This window comes from Cynocephalus volans, chromosome 15 (genome assembly GCF_027409185.1).
Source record: "Cynocephalus volans isolate mCynVol1 chromosome 15, mCynVol1.pri, whole genome shotgun sequence".
NCBI classification, from domain to species: Eukaryota; Metazoa; Chordata; class Mammalia; order Dermoptera; family Cynocephalidae; genus Cynocephalus; species Cynocephalus volans.
In genome coordinates this window covers 55458176-55479152 of record NC_084474.1, presented here as the reverse complement: position 1 = coordinate 55479152, position 20977 = coordinate 55458176, and the positions used below count along the sequence as shown (strand labels likewise).

The 20977-nt window shown below is 41.6% G+C and overlaps 1 protein-coding gene across 1 annotated transcript; it reads right to left on the bottom strand.

The window, feature by feature from the left end:
* Window positions 1–17428: 17428 nt before the first annotated feature.
* On the bottom strand, window positions 17429–20467 carry LOC134363685 (large ribosomal subunit protein uL23-like). The gene is made up of 2 exons (XM_063079262.1): window positions 20288–20467; window positions 17429–17929 (listed from the first exon to the last, which is right to left on the bottom strand). The coding sequence occupies exons 1-2, from the start codon at window positions 20465–20467 to the stop codon at window positions 17429–17431; spliced, it is 681 nt and encodes a 226-aa protein (XP_062935332.1).
* Between the last annotated feature and the right edge of the window lie 510 nt (window positions 20468–20977).

Below are 20977 nucleotides of genomic sequence, written 5' to 3'. Positions count from 1 at the left end.
CTTCCTGCCTCATCCAGGAGGCAACAACAGTTCTGACTTCCATCACCACAGATGAGTTTTGGCTTTTCTAGAATTTCATACAAATGAAATCATACAGTAGCTACTCTTTCTTTCTACTTTTTTCTTTTCTATCTTGGTTCTTCTTTTTGAGTTTTAGCCTTATTGCATGTATCTGTAGTTAATTATTTTTAAATTGCTGAGTAATATTTTATTATATAAATATACCACAGTTTGTTCATCCATAATGTTTTTGAGACTTATACTTGCTGTTGTGTGTACCAGTGCTTGTTATTTTTTATTGCTGAGTAATATTCCATTATACAAATACACCACAATTTATCTATTCTCTAGCTGAGGAACATTTGAATTGTTTCCAGTTTATGTCTCTTATGAATAAAGCTGCTACAAAGATTCCTGTAAAAGTCTTTTTATGGAGATATGTTTTACCAACAGTGGAATTTCTGTCATATGGTAGGTGTATGTTTAACTTTACAAGAAACTGTAAGACCTTTTTCCATAATGATTGTGCTATTTCACATCTTCACCAACAATGTATGAAGTTCCAATTGTTCCACATCCTCACTTACAGTTGTCTTCCATTTTAATACTTTTATTGGGAGTGACATGGTTGGTATCTCATAGGGCAGTGGAAATTTAATGAAATTTCCATATTTGCTACATTCTGTATTCTAGGCAGGACAGATGAGAGCAATAGGAGAACCCTGGCAGCAGTTGGGGGTTCTGGTAGTCCACCCTTCCCCTCGTCCTGTCCTTCACCAAGTCTGCTAAATTTTCCTTTCTAATATCCCCCAAATCTGACCCTTTTTTATTTTCAGAATTATCACTATAGTCAATGCTGTGGCAGTCTCTATTTAGGAGTTGAATACCTGAACCTGGACCAAACTCCAGCTCCTGTTCCAGGAGAAATGGGGTCCTGGAGGGTAAATATTATCTAGAAAGGTGCCTCCCTCTCACCTCCACCTCATTTCAGCCTTCTGACTGCCTTCAGGATTATAATTTCACTACAGTATGCAAATCAGAGCACACTTTAGAGCCATTCTGTCACGTGGAACAGAAAGTTCTTTGGGTAATAAAGAGAAATCCCAAGAATCATAGATCTTAATCCGTGATCATCAGAGCTTCACTGAAAAGATGACTTTAAGGTTTTGAGGCTAAAAGGCATCGCTTGATAGATCCTGAGACTTTCCTCTCTGGACAACCATTGGTTTATGGGAGCTCTCCAGGGTACTGGACTTCTGCCTGAAATAATCCTGGACACCAAAGACTCGTATTCCAGCCATCATCCAATACTATCTCAACAAGTCTTGAACATTGTCCTTCTGATACCAGCTTTTAATTCCAACTTAAGTTCACATGCCTGTGGCTATCTTTAAGACAGCCCTCTACTTTTCCATCTTCCCAGCCAGTACTTCAGGCCAAGCTGTCATGTTCTTTCAATCTAGTGCTTTTCAAATTTTGATGTGCAAATGAATCACCTGAGGATCTTGTTAAAATGCAGACTCTGATTCTAGTTTTGGGGAGGGGTCCAAGATTCTGCATTTCCAGCAAGCGATGCCACGTCACTCTGATGCTGCAGGTCTGTGGACCACACTGAATAACAAGACTTTAATTAATCTTCCCACTTCCATTCTTGCCTCTCAACACTAGAGTTTTCATTTTAAAAACACACAACATCCCAGTGATTCCTAGTTATACTTAGAATAAAATGTAGACTACTTATTGTGGTCAGGAAAGCTCTGCTGCATGGACCGGCATCTGTTTATCTCCCTTGCCTCATCAGGCACAGCCATCCCCTCATTATCTACACTCCAGCCACATTGGACTGTTGACTGCATGTACAGAGGACCACATCCTTCCCAGCCTCAGGGCTCTGTGCATGCCATTACCTCTGCTGGAAACTCCTTCTTTTCTGTAGGGCTGCCTTCTTCTAATCTTTAGGGCTCAGCTTAAATGTTCTCCTCTTAGAAACACCCAACTAGAACATAAGCCTCATTGAGAGAGTAACATGTCTATTTTGTTCATGGTTGTAGTTCCAGCATATAGTACGCACTCAATAAATATTTGCATGAGTAAGTATAAATACCACAATCTCTACCCAAATTGGTCTTCATTAACATAGTTTTTCACCAGTTTTGGATAGATTGCTTGGTTTTCTGGCTAGTACTTCAATGGTTGATTATCGCATTCCCACACAATTGCCTACAGCTTTCTAACTGCTTCGTCTCTAGGATTTCCTGCTGGCTAATTCACCTTACTGTCTGCTATCAGTTAATGAATCTGAAGCACTGTTTTTTTTTTTTTTAATCCTATTCTCCTGTTTCAAACACAATAATTTTCATTCCCAATTACTATTGAATAGTGTCCAAACTCTTAGCAGGATGTAGTAGATTGGTTGCAATGATGTCCCCAATAATAGCCCATTCCCATTGCAGTGACATGTTTGGAGATACCCCATCAAAAGCTGGAGTTTATTTCTCCATCCCTTGAATATAGTCAACAGAATGCACTGGAATTGTCAGGTTGCCAGTTTAAGGCCTAAGCCTCAATAGGCTTTATAGCTTCCACTGTTTCAGAACCTTCCCATGAGAATATAAGCCTGGACTAGCCTGCTGGAAGATGAGAGACCATGTGAAGAGGAGCCTCATTGCTCCAGCTGGGGCTAATCTTAGATCAGCCTTGTTGTGGGTGGGAGGAGAAAGAGGAGTCCTGTGATCTCCTACATGTTTGGTGACTCACTGGAAGGACTCCTAGGACTCAGAGGCAGTTATGGCAGAATGAACAAGGGAAAAAGACACATCAGGCAGAATCTGAGGAGAGTCTGAGTCTGAGGAGTCCAGGTGCAGGCTCCCAGAGTTTTCTCCCTGGTGCAGGAGGGGGATTGCACAGAACATACTTCCTCCATCAATGAAATTCAGTAGCACATGCATAGTGTTCTGTCTAGGAAAGCTTACTAGAGACTCAGAGTCCAAGATTTTTATTGGGGATTGGTCATGTAGGCAGAGAGTGAAATTCCAGTCCACTGTAAATCACATTGTTTGCATAAACAGTCCGGGCAAGCTGGTACAGTAAGATTTAGTGCCCCGGGTATGCAAAACAGCCTTAACAGTGTGGTAAACAGAATGACAGAATAATGGCTTCCTGAAAAAAGTCTAAGTCCCGATACCCATACCCTGTTAATATGTTACCTTACATGACAAAAGGGACATCGCACATATGATTAAGTTAAGGATCTTGAGACGGGAACATTTCATGGATTATCCAGGGTTAGAGTCAGAAAAAGATTATGAAGGAAGTAGAGGTCAGAGAAAGAGAAAAATTTGAAGCTGCTACTCTTTTTTTTTTTTTTTTTCTAAAAGATGACCGGTAAGGGGATCTTAACCCTTGATTTGGTGTTGTCGGCACCACACTCTCCCAAGTGAGCTAACCAGCCATCCCTATATAGGTATCCGAACCCTTGGCCTTGATGTTATCAGCACCGCACTCTCCCAAGTGAGCCACGGGCCAGCCCTACTCTGCTGGTTTTGAAGCCAGAGGAAGGACACATGAGCCAAGGAATGCAGATGGCCTCTAGAAGTTTGAAAAAGCAAGGAAATGAATTAGTTACTCGAGTCTCTACAAGGACTGTGGTCTTTTGGACACATTTTAGACTTCTGATCTCCAGAGCTGTAAGATAATACATTTGTGTTGTTTTAAGCCACTAGGTTTATGGGAATTTGTTATAACAGCATTAGAAGACTAATACAATTAGTAACACAGGGAACATGCCAAAAGCCAGATTCCCAGATACCATCCAAGGGTCTGCTCTGCAAGCAAATCCTTCTAAAGAGCAATATCAGGCCTATGATGCTAATGCCTTTCTGTATAAGCCTATAGCCAGCCAATCAGCAAACCTGTGAGAGGGATCAGCCAAGATCAGCAGAGCTGCCTACAACCCATAGCAGACTGCAGAAGCATGAGTGGACTCAGGCACAACCAAAAGAACTTCAATTTTGTGGGCAATAATATTGTTGTGGGCAGTATTATTATTGTGGGCAATAATAAATCCTTACTGTTTTAAGCCCTTGAGTTTTATCACGGTTTGTCATGCAGCAAAAGCTAACTAACATAAGGAATTCAAGGCCTTCAAGTAGGGATTTATGGAATCAGTCCCTACACCCTATCTTACCTCTTGTTCACAAACTTTGCTTTATTGATGCTGATCCATTCAATGTCATCCAAACAATCCTTGTTCCTTCCTATCATTGTACTTTCTTCCATGTCATTCCTGTATCTGGAATGCCTTTTCTATCCACAGCTTTGCCTACTATTTCAGAATGTAATTGACAGACATTTGGCATGCATTTTTGTGAGCATCCAAATTTCCAAGTCTAGTCAACTGATGCCATTTGGAATTTGGTTAGGATCATGCAGTGTGTTACTAGAATTGAACAGGCTTGTAAGTTACTGCCATCTGTAAGCTCTCAAAAGAACAAATACTTTAGAAAACACTTTTCTCTCAGATGAGGAACTAGAGTTGGTGAGAGAGCTGTCAAAGTTATTATTATTTTTTATTAATGAGAGGGATGTTTATTGATTCTTTGAATGCTTATGGAACTCTTATTTCTTCAGTCCCATGGCTAAGCTGTCTGGCATTCTTACTGGCACTTTGATTATTACTGTATATATAAATGCTAAGAGCTTAACTGGCCCAAAGCTAGGGAGCTTGCTATAGTTTCTTGCCATCTAAGAGTTAAAGCTAGCTACAAAGTCTTGAAACCAGCCAGCGTTCTGAGGGCAGAGCCATAAATCTTGTTGACAGTCACAAAATGGTGAGTTGGCAAATGCTCTTACTGAGTTGTAAAAAAGAAACACAATGACCAATACTTACGGAGTTCTTATTGTGTGCTAAACCTTGGGCTCAGTCATGGGAATACAGACGGAAATAATAAAGAAATAGTCCCTAACCCTATGGAATTTATAATACAGTGTAAAAACAATAATGAAGTCAGAAGTAAATAATTTCTTCAGGTCAGCAATAAGATATAAAGGCATTTAAAGATGAAAAAAATTGAAAATCATAGTGTCAACCCAAGAATGTCCCTATATCTTTTGTATTATATAACTTATTTCTCATTTTTTGTGGGAGTATTCCATAAAAATCCCATAGTTAAACATTGGATATAGTTGAGTGCTAACTATATCCTAGGCACTCTTTTTGATACCAAGAAAAACATGAAAAAGTCCAACATATCCCCTGCCCTTGTGAATCAGACATTCTATCAAAACACTAACAGAAACAAGAACAAAATATCTGGACCACAAAAGTGTGGTTACATCATATTAAATCAATTTAACTGGTATGTTTTGCTAAATCATCAAAACACTCTTAAAAATTATGCTCTTTTCTGGATGCTAGCCCGGGTGGAGCCAGGGTGTATGTGGCTTTTGTAATTTTTTCTACCAACAGACCCATGAACTGAAAATAGTGCATGGGTTTGCCTTTTTATTCTTTTTCTGGGACAGAGCACGAATAGTTTCTGCCTTAGCAGCCAAGGAACCTCCAGGTATGCAGGCTTTGCAACTCAGTCACTTTAAAAGCCACCAGGGACAGGATAGATTTTCTTTAGCTTGAAGATATAAAGAAGAATGAAACAAAATGAAATGAAAAATGTATTATTACTAAAATTCCCCAAACACATATTGGCGCTTTAAGAATTTCAGGATACTGATTGGAAGTGAGCCCATTTGATTGTTTCTCACTGAGCAATCTTGCATATGAAATCCCTGACAGCACTGAATTGATAGCTCACTCCTTAAACCCTCAGTGAAGAATGATGACATGGGCAAATAAGCCATCTAGGACATCAATATTTATAAGGAACTAATGCATTAAAAGGCAGAGGGCACAGGTAACAGTGTGCACTAGGCTACTACACACTGCTGCCTGGCTGCAGAGGGATTCTTGCCTTGAATGGCAGCTCCCCACATCCTCATTCTCTGTCTCCTCCTCATCTCAGCCATGACCTCCTTATTAGAGGCAATGCCTTGTGTTTACAAAACGTGCATTTTGGTTATCCATGGTTGAATATCTCTTCCTTGCATCTTGGTGGCAAATATTTAATCCAAGGGTGATGTCTCTTGTACCCCAGCTGATTCTGAAGTCTTCTCCTGGTATCTGCCAATGGCTTCTCAGAAAATGCAAATGCTTTTAAATATTAGCCTGAGTAGAACACAATGGGAAGGTGGGTTTGCCCTGCACAAAGCGTTTTAGATAGGCAGGACACCGAGGTGGTGAGAGCAGGTCATCTAGACTCTAGAGTGAGAGGGACTGGGTGTGAGTGACAGCCCAGCCTCCTGTTGTTCTTTCAAATTAACCTCGCAGCCTCTGCTTTATTCCATATCTAAAGTGGAGAGCGTGTAGGGATGGAAAAGGTGTGACACCTTTCCTCACCCATTCTGAGGGTCATGGCTGACAGTCTTATAAGACAAGACAGGTCACAAGAGAAAAACATAACAAATGTACTTAATCAAAGTTTTACATGACAAGGGAGCTCTCAGAAATGGAGAGCCAAAGACTCGGGGAAACTGTTTATTTTTATGCTTAGATTCAGTGAAGAGTGGACAGCCATGTAGAAATGTAATTGGACAAAAGGGTAGGATCTCATGGTAATAGACTGAGGCAGAAACCCCGCAAGGTGTGCCTATTCAGATTTTTCTTAGTCTCTCTGTGTGGCATCCATTCCTCCCAGGAATGGGAGGGCAGGAATGAGGGCCTTATGGTCTACTATCAGACAAGATATGCCAGAGAATTTCTTTATGGCCAGCTCTTAGAAAGGCAGTGGAAGGTTAGAATAGTATTTCTAGGTTTTATGGCTGGCTTTGGGGGAGAGGGCTTCTAGTTTCTAGACCTGCATTAGGGAAGAGTTCTGGTTCCTACGATTTGCTTCAGGGTAGAAAGGGAGTGAGAGGCAGGAGAGCAGGAGAAGGTTAGAGAGAACTTGCTTCTGAGACCTTCCAACCTCCTTTAGTTCAAAGTACTCAGCATGCCAAAGTGCCATACTTTGGGGGTATTGTCTTTTGAACCCCAAAACTGTAATTCTACTTACCTCATTAAGTTGTTATTAACGATACTACAGGAGAGTGTCTGGGGAGGCCCAGTGGTCAGCCTCAACCCACCCTGTCCTTTTACCAGGTTCTTGACTCCACCACAGAAAAGAATTCAAGAGCAGAGTCACAGTAGAAAGTGAGAACAGGTTTAATGTAACAGATAAGAAATACAGACTTCACAGAGAAAGTGAGGCCTAGCTCCAGAAACTGAGCAGGGCCCATACCAAGTTTAATACAAAAGTAAGAAACATGTACTTAAAGTTTAGTACAGAGTGCAAGCTGGCTCAAGAGAGTGAGCAGCCACTTGCTGAAAGTAAGTTAGAACAAAAGAAAGCATACACACCTCAGCTGATAAAGTACGGTCGTCCCCAGGAAAGTGAGCAACAACCCTGACTCTGCCAGGATTCCACTTTTATAGTTTCAGTGCCTAATACATATTCATGCTATCTAATGAACATTCAAGTAAGGGGGTAGTTCCCAGTTGTGTAACCTAGTCTTGCACACGCTCAGTTGGTCTCTTTTAGGGCATGTTTATTGGTCAAATCCTATCACATGCACCAGATGTATTCAAGAATATTCTGTGCTCTTTAGCACCTCTAGTGGAAGGTCATTCAAAGGATAAACTCCACTTAACTAAGCATGCTCAGCTACTAGGGTTATATAATCCCTTTCTACTGAGCATGCCCAGCCACTTGATTTGCATAAGTCATCCCCTGAGGTCACAATTTCCTTGTGTTGGTGCTGAAAAAGGGTCCAACAAGCAACAGTAACTCTCCTCTAGGGGAGGGCCTAAAGGAGGGTCCTGAGATTTTGGGGAGTGGCTTGAAACTCAGAGGTGTGTCCTGAAACCTGAACCCATGCAAACTGAGCATATCCTATCTCATTAGGATTAAATGAGCTGATACATATAAAGTTCTTAGCATAACCTCAGGCATATGGGAGGCATATACTTTACTAGTGTAGACTACACTTTATATTATTATTTCTGGGCCCTGGCAGAAGCTCACAGCAATGCAAACTGGGTAGTGTGAGGAGGGGTTAGTAAAGGGTCTATAGAGGTTTACCAAGGGGTGGGCAGTGTTTAAGATCTAAGGGTTAAGAATGCTGAGTGATGTTGAGCATTTTCTCATGTGTCTGTCAGCCATTCATATATCTTCCTTTAAGAAATGCCTATTCAGCTCCTTTGCCCATTTTTTAATTGGGTTACTTGTCTTTTTGCTGTAAAGTTGTTTGAGTTCCTTGTATATCCTGGATATTAATCCTTTGTCAGATGTACATTTTGCAAATATTTTCTCCCACTCTGTTGGTTGTCTTTTCACTCTGTTAATTGTTTCTTTTGCTGTGCAGAAGCTTTTTAGTTTGATATAATCCCATTTGTTTATTTTTCCTTTGGTTGTCTGTGCTTTTGGGGTTGTATTCATCAAAACCACTTTCAGATACCATCTCACTCCAGTTAGGATGGCTAATATCCAAAAGACTGAGAATGATAAATGCTGACGAGGTTGCAGAGAAAAATGAACCCTCATACGCTGTTGGTGGAACTTCAAAATGGTGCAGGCTTTATGAGAAATGGTATAGAGGTTCCTCAAACAATTACAGGTAGATCTACCATATGACCCAGCTATTCCACTGCTGGGTATATACCCAGAAGAATGGAAATCATCATATCAAAGGGATACCTGTACTCCCATGTTTATTGCAGCGCTATTTGCAATAGCCAAGAGTTGGAACCAGCCTAAATGTCCATCATCAGATGAGTGGATAAGGAAAATGTGGTATATCTACACAATGGAATTCTACTCTGCTAGAAAAAAAATGAAATACTACCATTCCCAGCAACATGGATGGACTTAGAGAAAATTATATTAAGTGAAATAAGCCAGGCATAGAAAGAGAAATACCACATGTTCTCACTTATTTGTGGGAGCTAAAAATAAATAAACAAACATACAAACAAATAAATGGGGGTGGGGGTGGGAAGAAGACACAACAATCACAACAATTCCTTGAACTTGTTAAAACAAGTGAATAGATATGATGTTGATGGGGGAGGAGGAAGAATAAGGGGGGAGAGAGGAATTGGTAAAGGGACACAAAAATCAACTACTTTGTATATTGATAAATTAAAATAAAATAAAAAGGTTTAAGGGTTAAGCACAGGGATATTGCAGTGCTATGAGCTTCTGACAGTATAACCTCTACAGGGATGGGGCAAGGGAGTGATTCCCAGAGCCCAGAAAGGGGAGCTGTAAGGAGCAGCCACCTCCAGGAGCTGTGGCCTTCTTGGAACATGCAGCCAGCCTGCAGCAATCTGCAGGGGGGAGCATCTTACCTCAGGGAGTAAACGCGCCCCCTTCACCCTTCTCCTTCCTCCCTCTCTCAATTCCTGCCAGTACCTGCTTCCAGCTGAATCCAACTAGAAGGTAACCTATTTTTACAGGTTCCATGTGGGTCAACCTCCCAGGACTCAGAGTACAATTCAGTAGAGCTAGAATTAACATCTCACCTGTTCCTACTAACTGAAGAGACAACTAGTCAGTCTAAGTTAGGGAGAAGTCTGAACTGTATACTAACCAAAATACACAGCTTGATTATGTGTAAGTTCAAACAACATCAGAAACAGGGGAGTTCCCTGGGAGCTCACCCCAATAAGTAAGAACCACTTCTAATTAGTACCTTAGTTGTATGTAAAAATAGTATTTCTAAACCTTGTGAATTTGAAAACAAACAATTTGATCTCTTAAATAATTTATGCTTTGTCTTTTACATTATTTATTCAGCAAACAGAAAGGTAATACAGTGGCAAAATTTAATCAATACTTTTCCAAATTCATCATAATTCCTGATCCAGTTGATCCCAATGAGCAAAAATTCTATTCTGATACATTTCAAATATCAAATCAAATGATTCTGAGATATTCAAAATTGGAATTTGTATTAATTTTCTAGGGCTGCCAAAATAAAGTACCACAAACTCAGTTACTTAAAGAACAGAAATTTATTGCCTCATGGTCCTGGAGGCTAAAAGTCCAAGATCAAGACATCAGCAGGGCTATAATCTCTCTGCAGATGCTAGAAATAGATCTGTTCCAGATCTCTCTTCTAGCTTCTAGTAGTTCCTTGGCTTATGGCAGCATAACCCCAGTCATCACATGGTGTGTGCGTGTCTGTCTCTGTGTCAAAATTCCTCTTTTTATAAAGACACCAGTCGTTGGATCAGGGCCCATCCTAATGGCCTCATTTTAACTTGATTACCTCTGTGAAGACCCTCTCTCCAAGTAAGGTCATGTGCAGTACTCAGGGTTAGGACTCCAACATATCTTTTCATGAGGAACACATTTCAACCCATAACAGGATAATTTGGGCCACTGTTTCCTCCTTAGGGCAGACAATGAGAGCTGGCTATATAGTCATCTCTGTGTGCTGCTTTCATTAACCTACATAAGCATCTACCTGTGTGGAATGACAGGCTCTAGCTGGGTGTAGCTTCATGAAACATCTGGCCCCAAGTGAGATGATGCCATCATATTCTTTAACAAACAAAGAGTAAGGGCAAAATTAATCAAGCCAGCTTAAAGGAAATCCAGGGTTGCACTTGAGAAAATAAAGCACCTGGAGTTATAGTACAGCAGGAGGTGGGGGGCCTTAGGGACTTGCTGAATAAATGTTCCTCTGGGGGGCCCTTGGAAGTAGCCTTTTTCCAGAGCAGCCTTCAAAGTCCTTCTGTAGACTGCTTGGGAGTCCACAATGCATTTCGGGCCAAACCAGACACTGCCTACACAGCTTAGACTGTCTCAATTCCTAAACAGCTTGAACATGGTTAGCCAGTTAATTCCTCACCAACCTCTTTCCTTTGTAATCCTTGGTCAGTGACAAAAGGCAACTCATCTTCTCTCCCTCTCCCAAGCTCTCCCTTTCCTCCTGTCCTTTTCTCATCCCCAGTGTCTCCCACACTTTCTTGTATGTTTATCCCCTTACTATTAAGCAACCCATTAAATTTTTCCCAGGATTTTATCCTTGTACATTCCAAGTATAACTTTAATCAGTGTCATGGCTTCAACCACAGCCTACATCCAATTTCTCTAAGCCTGTGTCAGACAGCCCTACATTTGCTCTGTTAAACAATTTGGCACGTGGATGTTTCTTTTGCCTCCACTAATCCATAAGCTTCATGAAAAGATAGATGGTATATGTCTTGTTTGTCATTGTGTTTTCTGGTGTCTTAGAATGATTGGCTATGATTATCACTTGATAAACACTTGCTGAATTGTATAGAGCAGAATGACTCCAAAATATTTATCTTGAACATCCTTCCTGAGCTTCAGATGCCCACATTCACCTGCCACCTCATTGTTTCATAGGTGCTCATGTGTCCAAAATTGAACAATTCCAAGTCTGCTCTGCCTATTTCTAGGTTACCTTAACCTCCCACACAGGAAGCCTGAGAATTTACTCTTTATTCCTCTCTCCCTCCATATCCAGTCAATCAGGAGGCCCTTCCAAATCTATCTTCTAAACATTTCTCAACTCCATTCTCTCTCCAGTCCCTCCCCCACTAGAATATAAGATCCAAGAGGGTGGAAATGTTTGTCTGTTTTGTTCACTGCTGTATCCCCAGTGCCTAGCATAGAGTTTGTCACATAACAGATGCTCAAAAATATTTGTTAAGTGAATGAATCCTACTAACACCCTGGTTCAAGGCATGCAGTATCTGTATTATCTGTGCTGCATTACAAATATCCCCCAAGGAGATTTAAGACAACACTAATTTTTTATTTCTGATGGGTGGTTCTTGGGCTGGTTTTGCCCAGGCTCACTTGCATGGCTGCATCAGAGAGCTGCTGGCATGGCTAGCTGACTGAGCACCTCCATTCTCTTCCGTGTTGCCTCTAATCATCCAGCAGCCTAGACTGGTGGTCTCAGAGTTCCAAGAGGTAGAATGTGGAAGTTGCTTGGCCTCTTCCACATTCTTCGAAGGTCACATAAAATCACATTCACTACACTGTACCGGTAAAATCATGTCACAAGGTTAGGGAAGATTCAAAAGTAGGAAGAAATAGACTCGACCTCTTGAAAGGTGTGGCAACATCATGAAGTGCTATGGTTTGAATGTATGTGACCCTCTAAAATACATATGTTGAAATCTAATCACTGAGGTGATGGTATTGGAAGGTAGGGCCTCTGGGAGATGTTTGGGTCATGAGGGCTCATCGCTCATGGATGGGATTAGTGCCCTTACGAAGGGGCTTGAGGAAGTGGGTCTGCCTCTTTGCCCTCCCACTCTTCTGCCATGTCAGGGTGCAACCTTCATCCCCTTTGTCCTTTTCTCTCCTGCTGCCATGTGAGGATGCAGTAAGAAGCCCTCACCAGATGCCAAATGCCAGCACCTTGATCTTGGACTTCCCAGCCTCTGGAACTATAAGAAATAAATTTCTGTTTTTTATAAATTACCCACTTTCAGATATTTTGTTATAGCAGCACAAAACAGACCAAGACATATGGCAAAATGTGTGAATACAGGAAGGCATGGTTTGTTGGGAGCAATTATGATAACGATCCACCACCCCATCTCTCTCCCGGTTACTGCAGCAGCCTCTAACAGCCTGAGGTTGTGCACACTTCAAATCTGTTTCCCACAGAGCTGCCAGGATGATCTTCCTGAAGCACAAATCCTACCCTGCTGCATCTTCTTTCATTCTCTTTGGGAAGACGGAAGCTGCCACAACAATACCCTTTGAAAAACAAATGGCTAGCTACGATTACAGCTCCGTCTATGTTCCACTGGCAGTATTTTGGTGCAGTGCAGGAGGAAGTCCACAGACGTGTGCATCCACTAGGTGATTTAGGCAATGGCCTGCAAGGACACTTGACCCATGTGTGGGTGGCACGGAGACATCCTGCTGAGTGGGGCATCAGCAGCCTGCACCTGATTTCACAGCTTGGCCATTTTCCCCATATTGATGGTGAACTGAAATCTTACAAAAGAGGGAGTGGCAAGGGGAAAAACCAAATGGAAGGAACACTCAGAAACAAAAGTCAGGGGGTTTAGAAAAGGCAAAATATGTGGGAAGAGGGGGCAAGAAGGGAAAAGAAACCAAGATCTTTTCTCACTCCCTCCTCAGTTCTCTGTCAGTAGCTAAGGCTTAAAACACGAAGCTGGAAATTATGGAGAATGTACAGGTTCTTTATCATTCTACTTTCAATTTCAATATATGGATTTTAAGTGTTTGAAAGATATAGCAGGAATCACAAATGCTTTTGCTAACAAGCTTTATAGAGCTAAGTCTCCGTCACCTGCATCTTGGGGAAACACTTCCCGTGTGCCCACCACATGCTCCTGTGGAATGTTTTCTGCTTTTGTTTCTGCACAGGCCATGCCCTCAGGGCATCCTACAGGAGAAGATCTGGAGAATGTCGAGGTGAGAGGAAGGCAGTGATGGCCTAGGATGCACAAATGCATCTCTGCTTATTCTGTTTGCCAATTTTGCGATGAAAGGCTGTGGGGCTGAGGTGGAATTGCAGATGGATCTCAGTTAAAGGGAAAATTTCTGGGAGTGCATGGGCAGAAGTGAGATTCAGCTCAAAATGTACCTACTCTTCCCTTTATTCATGGCCCTAGCTGCAGTGCGGCAGTTCGAGGTTCTTATCGTTCTGAACTAGAAGCTCATAGGTTGACAAACGGGAGGGTGTCTGCAGCTGAAATAAAGAATTAGATGTGGGTCCAGGGCAACGAGGAAACCAGAAAAGAAGACATGCACTGGGGCAATCCGGATGGGGCACCTGGAGACTGGTGACATATGTTTGAAGCCTGGTTGCTTCCCTACCTTACCTGGCCAAGTGGTGGGAGATACAGTGCTCACATGGTGACCACCAAGACAGACAACCCTGGGGCTTCACGAGTCTGGGACTTTGGAACTTGAAGACACTTAGAAGACAACCAGCATCCCGGCTAGAAGTAATGGAACCGGAGCGGGGTCCTGGACACACCTGCCAGCCAACTCTGCCTTTGCCCTGCTTGCGATTTGACCCTGAGATAGAATTTGGGGAAGGGGAATGCCAGCTCACTCCCACAAAACAGAAGTTTTCTGATGTAACCAAGGTCTCTTGCTCTACCAGGCTGGGTACAATGGTCTTAAGACCCACCACCTGAGCCTCCTCATGCCTTTCTTAGCAGGAAGATCACACTTTGCTTTTGTGACCCCAGGTCATCCTTCCTGACATTCCAAAGCCCCAGAGGGTGTCCCCAGTGCAAGGGGTCAGTACTGTCACTTCTCCCTCAATGAAAGAAACCAGAAGTCTAGTCATTCCATCAAAGGGACCTCTTTTCTGCTGTTGTTATCACTGCATGCTGTAACTAGAAGTCTGGCATTCCTGCAAGGTCTTGCCTTCTTAAGACCTCACATCTTTCTCAGCAACCTTCAGGCTTCATATACCAGCGATTACTGGGCAGGATGCACCCTCCTCCACCTGCGCTGGAACTGTGGCTCCCTCCTGTGTTTCTCTGGCATGTTTCTCAGCCACACCTCTGTGACAAGACGCTCCACACAGCCTTGCTATTATTCTTTATATTTCTGTCTCTATCTTTGTGACTTCCCAGAACTTGTACGGTGCCTGATATACAGGGTAAATTTTGGTTGAATGAATAAATGAATGAATTAATGAATTAATGCCTTCTTGGGAAATGTCTACAATCCTTACAGACCTGGAAGTGGGTTAAAGAGAAATACAGGAAGTAAAAGTCAGCTAAAATCTTCAAATTACATAGTGGGTATCAAAAGATGCTATTTAGTTCTTTTACTTTGGTAATTAGAAAAATATACATTTAAGTATTTTTAAAAAATTAAAGATAAACAGTCTCTTCAATCCTCTGCAGTTATTGGGACAGGTTTCTACAATAATTGTCATTTAATTTTTTATTTTATTATTTTATTTTATTATTATACATTGTAATTGATTTTTATGGCTCTTTACCAATTCATAATCATCATTTTACAATGTGGAAGCTGGGGTTCAACAATGTGGAAGCTTGGTCAACTGCCTTGCCTAAGATAACACAGCTAGTAAATACATAATCAAGGTAGGCCCTGTACTGTTTCCAAGTCTCTTTCTACTAGACAACACTGCTTCCTTTTGGCCTCTCATATAAAATCATTGATTGATGCATTCATTCTCTCGTTCATTTGCTAAGCTCCTAGCTTGGACTAAGTCCTGCTCTGGGAAATAGGGATACAAAGATACATAAACACATTCCTGTGGCAGCACAAAGAAAGGAGTGCTTCCTCCTGCCTGGTGTGTCAGAGAGAGGTTTACAGAGCAGCACATCTGAGCTAGCCCTGTCTCTCCTACTTAGTCAATAAATGATCTATGAGCTATGATACTGTAACTTGCAACTAGAAGAGTCCTTGTACATGGTGTATGGATGCCCCAGAATTTATTAACTAATCTCATATTGTTGGATATTTAGATTATTTCTAAAATATCAATATTATTAAGATTATGATGAACCTTTTTGCATATACATTTTTGCTCACATGTCCTACAGGGTCAAAGTTTATCTCTTTGATCCATGTTGCCATATTGCCTTCCAGAATGATTTAGCAATTACTCTTCCACCATCATTGTAAAATATATTCCAAGTTCTCCCCAGTAACCTACCTCCTAATTGCAGGGCTCTGTATTAGGATCAAGATAATATGCACAAAAGTACTTTACAAATAGTTACTACATTTTTCTTCATTATAAAGCAAAGCTTTTCCTTAGGAAGGGAACCAATATCACTTATGGAGTGCTCCTGCTGTGGACTGATTGAATTCTGTCCCCGCAAAGTTCATATATTATAATCTTATTTCCCATTGTAACCAATGAGGATGGGAAATTCTATTGCAGTAATTGAAAGATGGAGCCTTTCAATTACCACAATATGAGGTGATTAGATTGCAGGACCATGCATAGTGAATGGGTTAATAATGATGGTCAGGTGCATGGTTCTGAGGGCTTTAAAAGGAGAGCACACAAAGAGTCTCTCTTGCTCTGCTCTGCCATTTTCTGCCATGTGAGACCCCTGCATTGCTGTAAAGCCACCACTAAAAAGACCCTCACCAGATGTGTTCCCTAGACTTTGGCCTTTCCAGACTCTGAAACTTAAGCAATAAACTTCATTTTCTTATAAACTACCCAGTTCCAGGTATTTTGTAATAAGCAACAGATACGGACCAATACAGCTTCCAATATGCCAGGCACTGCACTAAGAAATTTATAGCCATTATACTTATTAAACTTTATTACAACCCTATGAGGAATGGACTGTTATTATCCCCATTTGTATTAGTATGTTTCTGTTGCTTATAATGAAATACCTGAAACTGGTAAAGAAAACAAAATTTATTGCTTACAGTTTCGGAGGCTAGGAAATTCAAAGTCCATGGAACATATCTGGAAAAATCTTTCTTTGGTGGTGACTTCAGTGATGACAGTATCACATTGCAAAAACGGTGGAGCAGAGAGAGCAAGAGAGACTAACCTCCTTATTCACTCTCTTTTTAAAGCTCTCAGAACCACGCCCATGACCAGCATCTTTAATCCATTCACTAGTGCACAGTACTGCAATCTAATCACCTCTTCAAGGCCCCACCTTTCAATTACCATAATAGGATTTCCCACTCTTAACAGTCACAGTGGGGGCCAAGTTTCTAATACATAAAACCTGGGGGACACAATTCAAGCTTCAGTGAGTTTGGGGGGACATTCAGTCCACTACACCATTTTACAGATGAGAAAACTGAGGCTCATAGAATTGAAGTAATTTATCCAAGGTCACATACAAAGTTAATATTTCAAGCCAGGCTTGTCTGATTTCAGATGCACACTTTTATCATTACTAGTTTAAGCTGAAATGTGAAGTATAAAATAATGGGGGTGGCAGACATATACATAGTTAACAATGCTACCAGGCAAAGTCAGATAGTAGAAAAGTTAAATAGATGGATATGTAAGGTAAATGTGTGCCCTTTCTAGGATGACTCAGCCCCAGCTCCATGACAGCTTTTGAAGATGAAGAAATAAGTAGCCTGGGAAATAACAGTTTCCCAAGATACTTTCCCTTCAATTTTCTTTTTCTTTTGTAAGCACAACCCAACTCATCCTGAGCATCCTTCACTAAAGACAGGGCTGGAGATGGGGCCATAATGTCTTTCATCTCATTCCCATCAAAATCCCCCAGTTTATAAAAACTTAAAAGGCATTATGTTCCCACATTCTTTTTTTTTTTTTTTTTTTCATGGTGAAAACATTGTATATTTGGAATTAACCATCTGGACTCGGTTTAGATGATCCCAATTTTGTTGGCAACATCCAGAGCTTCGTAATGAGGAGCCAGTGGAACATATGCCTTCTTCTCTACAGCAGCCCTGAGCAGGGCGTTGCCCTTGGCCACCTCCATGTCAGAGAGCTGCTTCACAGCCTGTTTGATCTGGTGCTTACTGGCCTTGACGTCCACAATGAACACAAGTGTGTTGTCTTCCATCTTCTTCATGGCAGACTCAGTGGTCAGGGGGAACTTGATGATGGCACAGTGGTCAAGCTTGTTTCTCCTGGGGGCGATCTTCTGAAGACATTTGGGTCGCCTCCAGAGACACAGTGTCTTGGGCCGCCAGAAGATGGGTGATGTGCGGATCTTTGTGTGTGTGTGTGTGTGTGTGTGTGTGTGTAAGGCCGTGGACTTGAGGCCTTGGACACACCTGCTACACTCCCATGTCACTCCTGTGGGACCAAGCGGGGTGAGGCAGCAGGACACGGCCAAGTTGATGCGAGACCTTGCAGCTTCCTGGTGAAGGGATATGGAAACTCTGCCAGTTTACAAGATTTATGGCCTTAGGTCAGCTTCTAAACCTCAGTTTCCTTAACTGCAAAATGGTGATAAATGACATTCTCATGGCATTTGTGGGGATCAAATGAGATAATGTATATTAAACTCTTAGGCTGTACCTGGCACATATAGTGTTCAACACATGGCCATTACGGGTGGATTCACACTGGGAACAAGAAGGAAAAGATGACTATTGTGACCACCATCTTGGACACCTGAACAACTGTCTCTCCAATCTCATTGCCCTTCTGGGGAGTGGAGAGCAATACTGGAGGAACACACAGCATCTTTATTAGCAGGCTCATTGGCATCGTTGTAGGTTCACCCACTGTCTCCTGGCTGTATTCTATCCTCAGTTGCATATTTTCAGCCATTACTCCTCCTTCTGCTTATGTCATCCGTATTCCCTTAGAGCAAGTCGAGGGGCATTTCTTAGTCTTCATCTCACATGGCCTCCTGCATGGTTACTGCATGAACACTTAGAGCAGGATTTTAAAAAAGAGTTAAAATGATGGATTTGCATTCATTCACACATAAAAAGCACTGCTTTCATCAAAGCAGAGGTAAAAGAACGTTCCTAATCTGTTTCAAATATTTGAAATTATGTTGTTATAAGAATAGTAGAATCAATAAAATATTTGCTTATAATTCACTGATCACGCACCACTCTATTTTAAATCAGCATCTCTCAAAGCATACTGTATGGAAGATCTGTCCTAAAGAATGTTAGTAGGAGTCAACACAACATTAAAAACAATCCCTTGCCAATAAAATATGAGAAGAGGTGGGTTACACAAATTCTAAATCATAGAACCTCTCAGAGACCTTGAAATGAAAGTTTGAACAGCAAATCTTTAAAGGGGGTTATAGCATTTATGGCATGCAATATTTTCCAAATTGGCTTTCAAGCTCTGTTTGTGAGAAACATCCCACAAGACTCGTGTTCTTCTAAATACAGTCTGGAAAATGAATATGAGCCTGAAGAGGATGAAACCACATTTACAGATCATTCTATGAAATCAAATGCAAAAGTGAGGCTGAGAGTGATTTCCTTGGGAACAGCCAGAGGATCTCTCCTACTGCTGCCAGACATCAAGAACTTAAGAGGGCCAGCCTGTGGCTCACTTGGGAGAGTGTGGTGCTGATTACACCAAGTCAAAGGTTAAGATCACCTTACCGGTCATCTTTAAAAAAAAAAAAAGAAGAAGAAGAATTTAAGAGGGAGGGGAGGGTGGTGCTGGCAAGTGGGCAAATGGGGCAGCAAGTTCTGGAGACAAAGTAGCTTGTGTGTAGAGAGCTCTCCTGCCCCTGCTGCTTGTCATGGAGGGAGAAAATAATGTGTGTCCTAGAGAGAATATGCCACATAAACATGGCAGGGGGTATGTATGCATCTGGGGTGATGGTGGTGGTGTAGTACATTGCTCTCTTTAGCTTTTTGGAAATATGATAGAACTGCAAGGAAATGAAACCAGTGTTACAAATTATGAACTAAAAGGCCCAATTTTGTATTTATGCAATAGTATACAGAAATCACAGAATTTTTAACGAATAGAAAACAAAAACAAAGGAAGCTATGAGTACTTCAAATTTGCCTCATTTAGACTTACCATTTTCTGTATTAGTCCATTTTTGTTGCTTATCGCAAAGTACACTGAACTGGGTGATTTATAAAGATAATGAAATTTATTGCTTACAGTTTATGAGGCTGGGAAGTCCAAAGTCCATTGGTGGTAGCAACAGTGACTCAGGGGTCTCACATTGCAAGATGGTGGAAGCAGAGAGAGCAGAGAGAGAAAGACAGACTCCCCTCTTCTTTTAAAGCACTCAGAACCTCGCCCCTGACCACCGTTTTACTGCAGGGTCCTACAGTGCAATCACCTCTTCAGGGCTCCACCTTTCAATTCCCACAATAGGATTTTCCACTCTCTTAATAGTCACAGTGGGGGCTAAGTTTCTAATACATAAAACTTGGGAGACACAATTCAAGCTTCAGGGAGTTTTGGGGTGCATAATTCAATCCACTACCCCACTACATCCGAGTAACTCATGCTACCCCCCACACACATTTCAGTCATGCTGTTGCTATATGTGAAGCCCGCCTACTTGACTACTGATTTTTTACCCGCCTCTGCACCTCATCCCAACCTCAGATATGTCATTTTGTGTAGGACTATTTCTCTTGCCTGTGGCAACAAACAAACAAAATTAAATTTAAAAACAAAGCCTGGTTTGAGCAAAAATTGAATTTATTGACTCACATAACTGAAAAATTCACGAGGAGTCTGGCTTCAGGTACAATTTGAGAGGGCCTCAAACAAGGTCATCAGGACCAGGTTTCTGTTCCCCATCTTTTGGCTCCATATCCCATATGTTGGCTTCATGCCCAAGCTCCAAAGTGTGCCAAGATGGTTGCCGCTGCTCTTCACAGTCTTCCAAATCCACTAGACAGAGTGGTCTCCTTCCCAGACTCCCTGCAGCAGTCACGTTGAATCTCATTGGCTCTGATTAGGTCCAATCTGATTGGGTCAAGGGAATGGGGTGCTCTGATTGGCTTAGGTCCTAGTCACATGCTCTACAACTCCAACCAGAACACCAGGGTGAGAGGAAAATCAGCTTGCTTGTTTAGTTACTGAAAGAAGATTCATGGCTTCTGTGGGGCACAAATGAGAGATGTCCACCATACTACACTTGGGAGGTCATTTAGTGTAGAGGAGAAGAGCTCAGATTCTGCAGCTAGATTACCTGTGTTTAAAGCATGGCCCTGCCCTTGTTATCTGAGTGACAAGTTATTTAACCTCACTGTGCCTCAGTTTTCTCCTGTGATAAATGAAGATGATGAAAGGATTTAGGATTATTGTGAGGTTTAACTGTATTACTATATATACTACACTTAGAACATGTTAGGCAGGTCCTATTCACTACCTTGATGTTAGCTATTACCCAGGAAATCCCCTGACTCTAAGACTTCCCTCTGAGTTATCTGCACTTGCTTTTTTTCCCTGGCTA

Coding starts and splice junctions, on each gene's coding strand:
- LOC134363685 (XM_063079262.1), bottom strand. CDS start 20,467: ATGAGATTCAACGTGACTGCTGCAGGGAGTCTGGGAAGGAGACCACTC. Junction 17,930..20,287: donor AACCTGGTCCTGATGACCTT/GTTTGAGGCCCT, acceptor TCCCTTCACCAG/GAAGCTGCAAGGTCTCGCAT.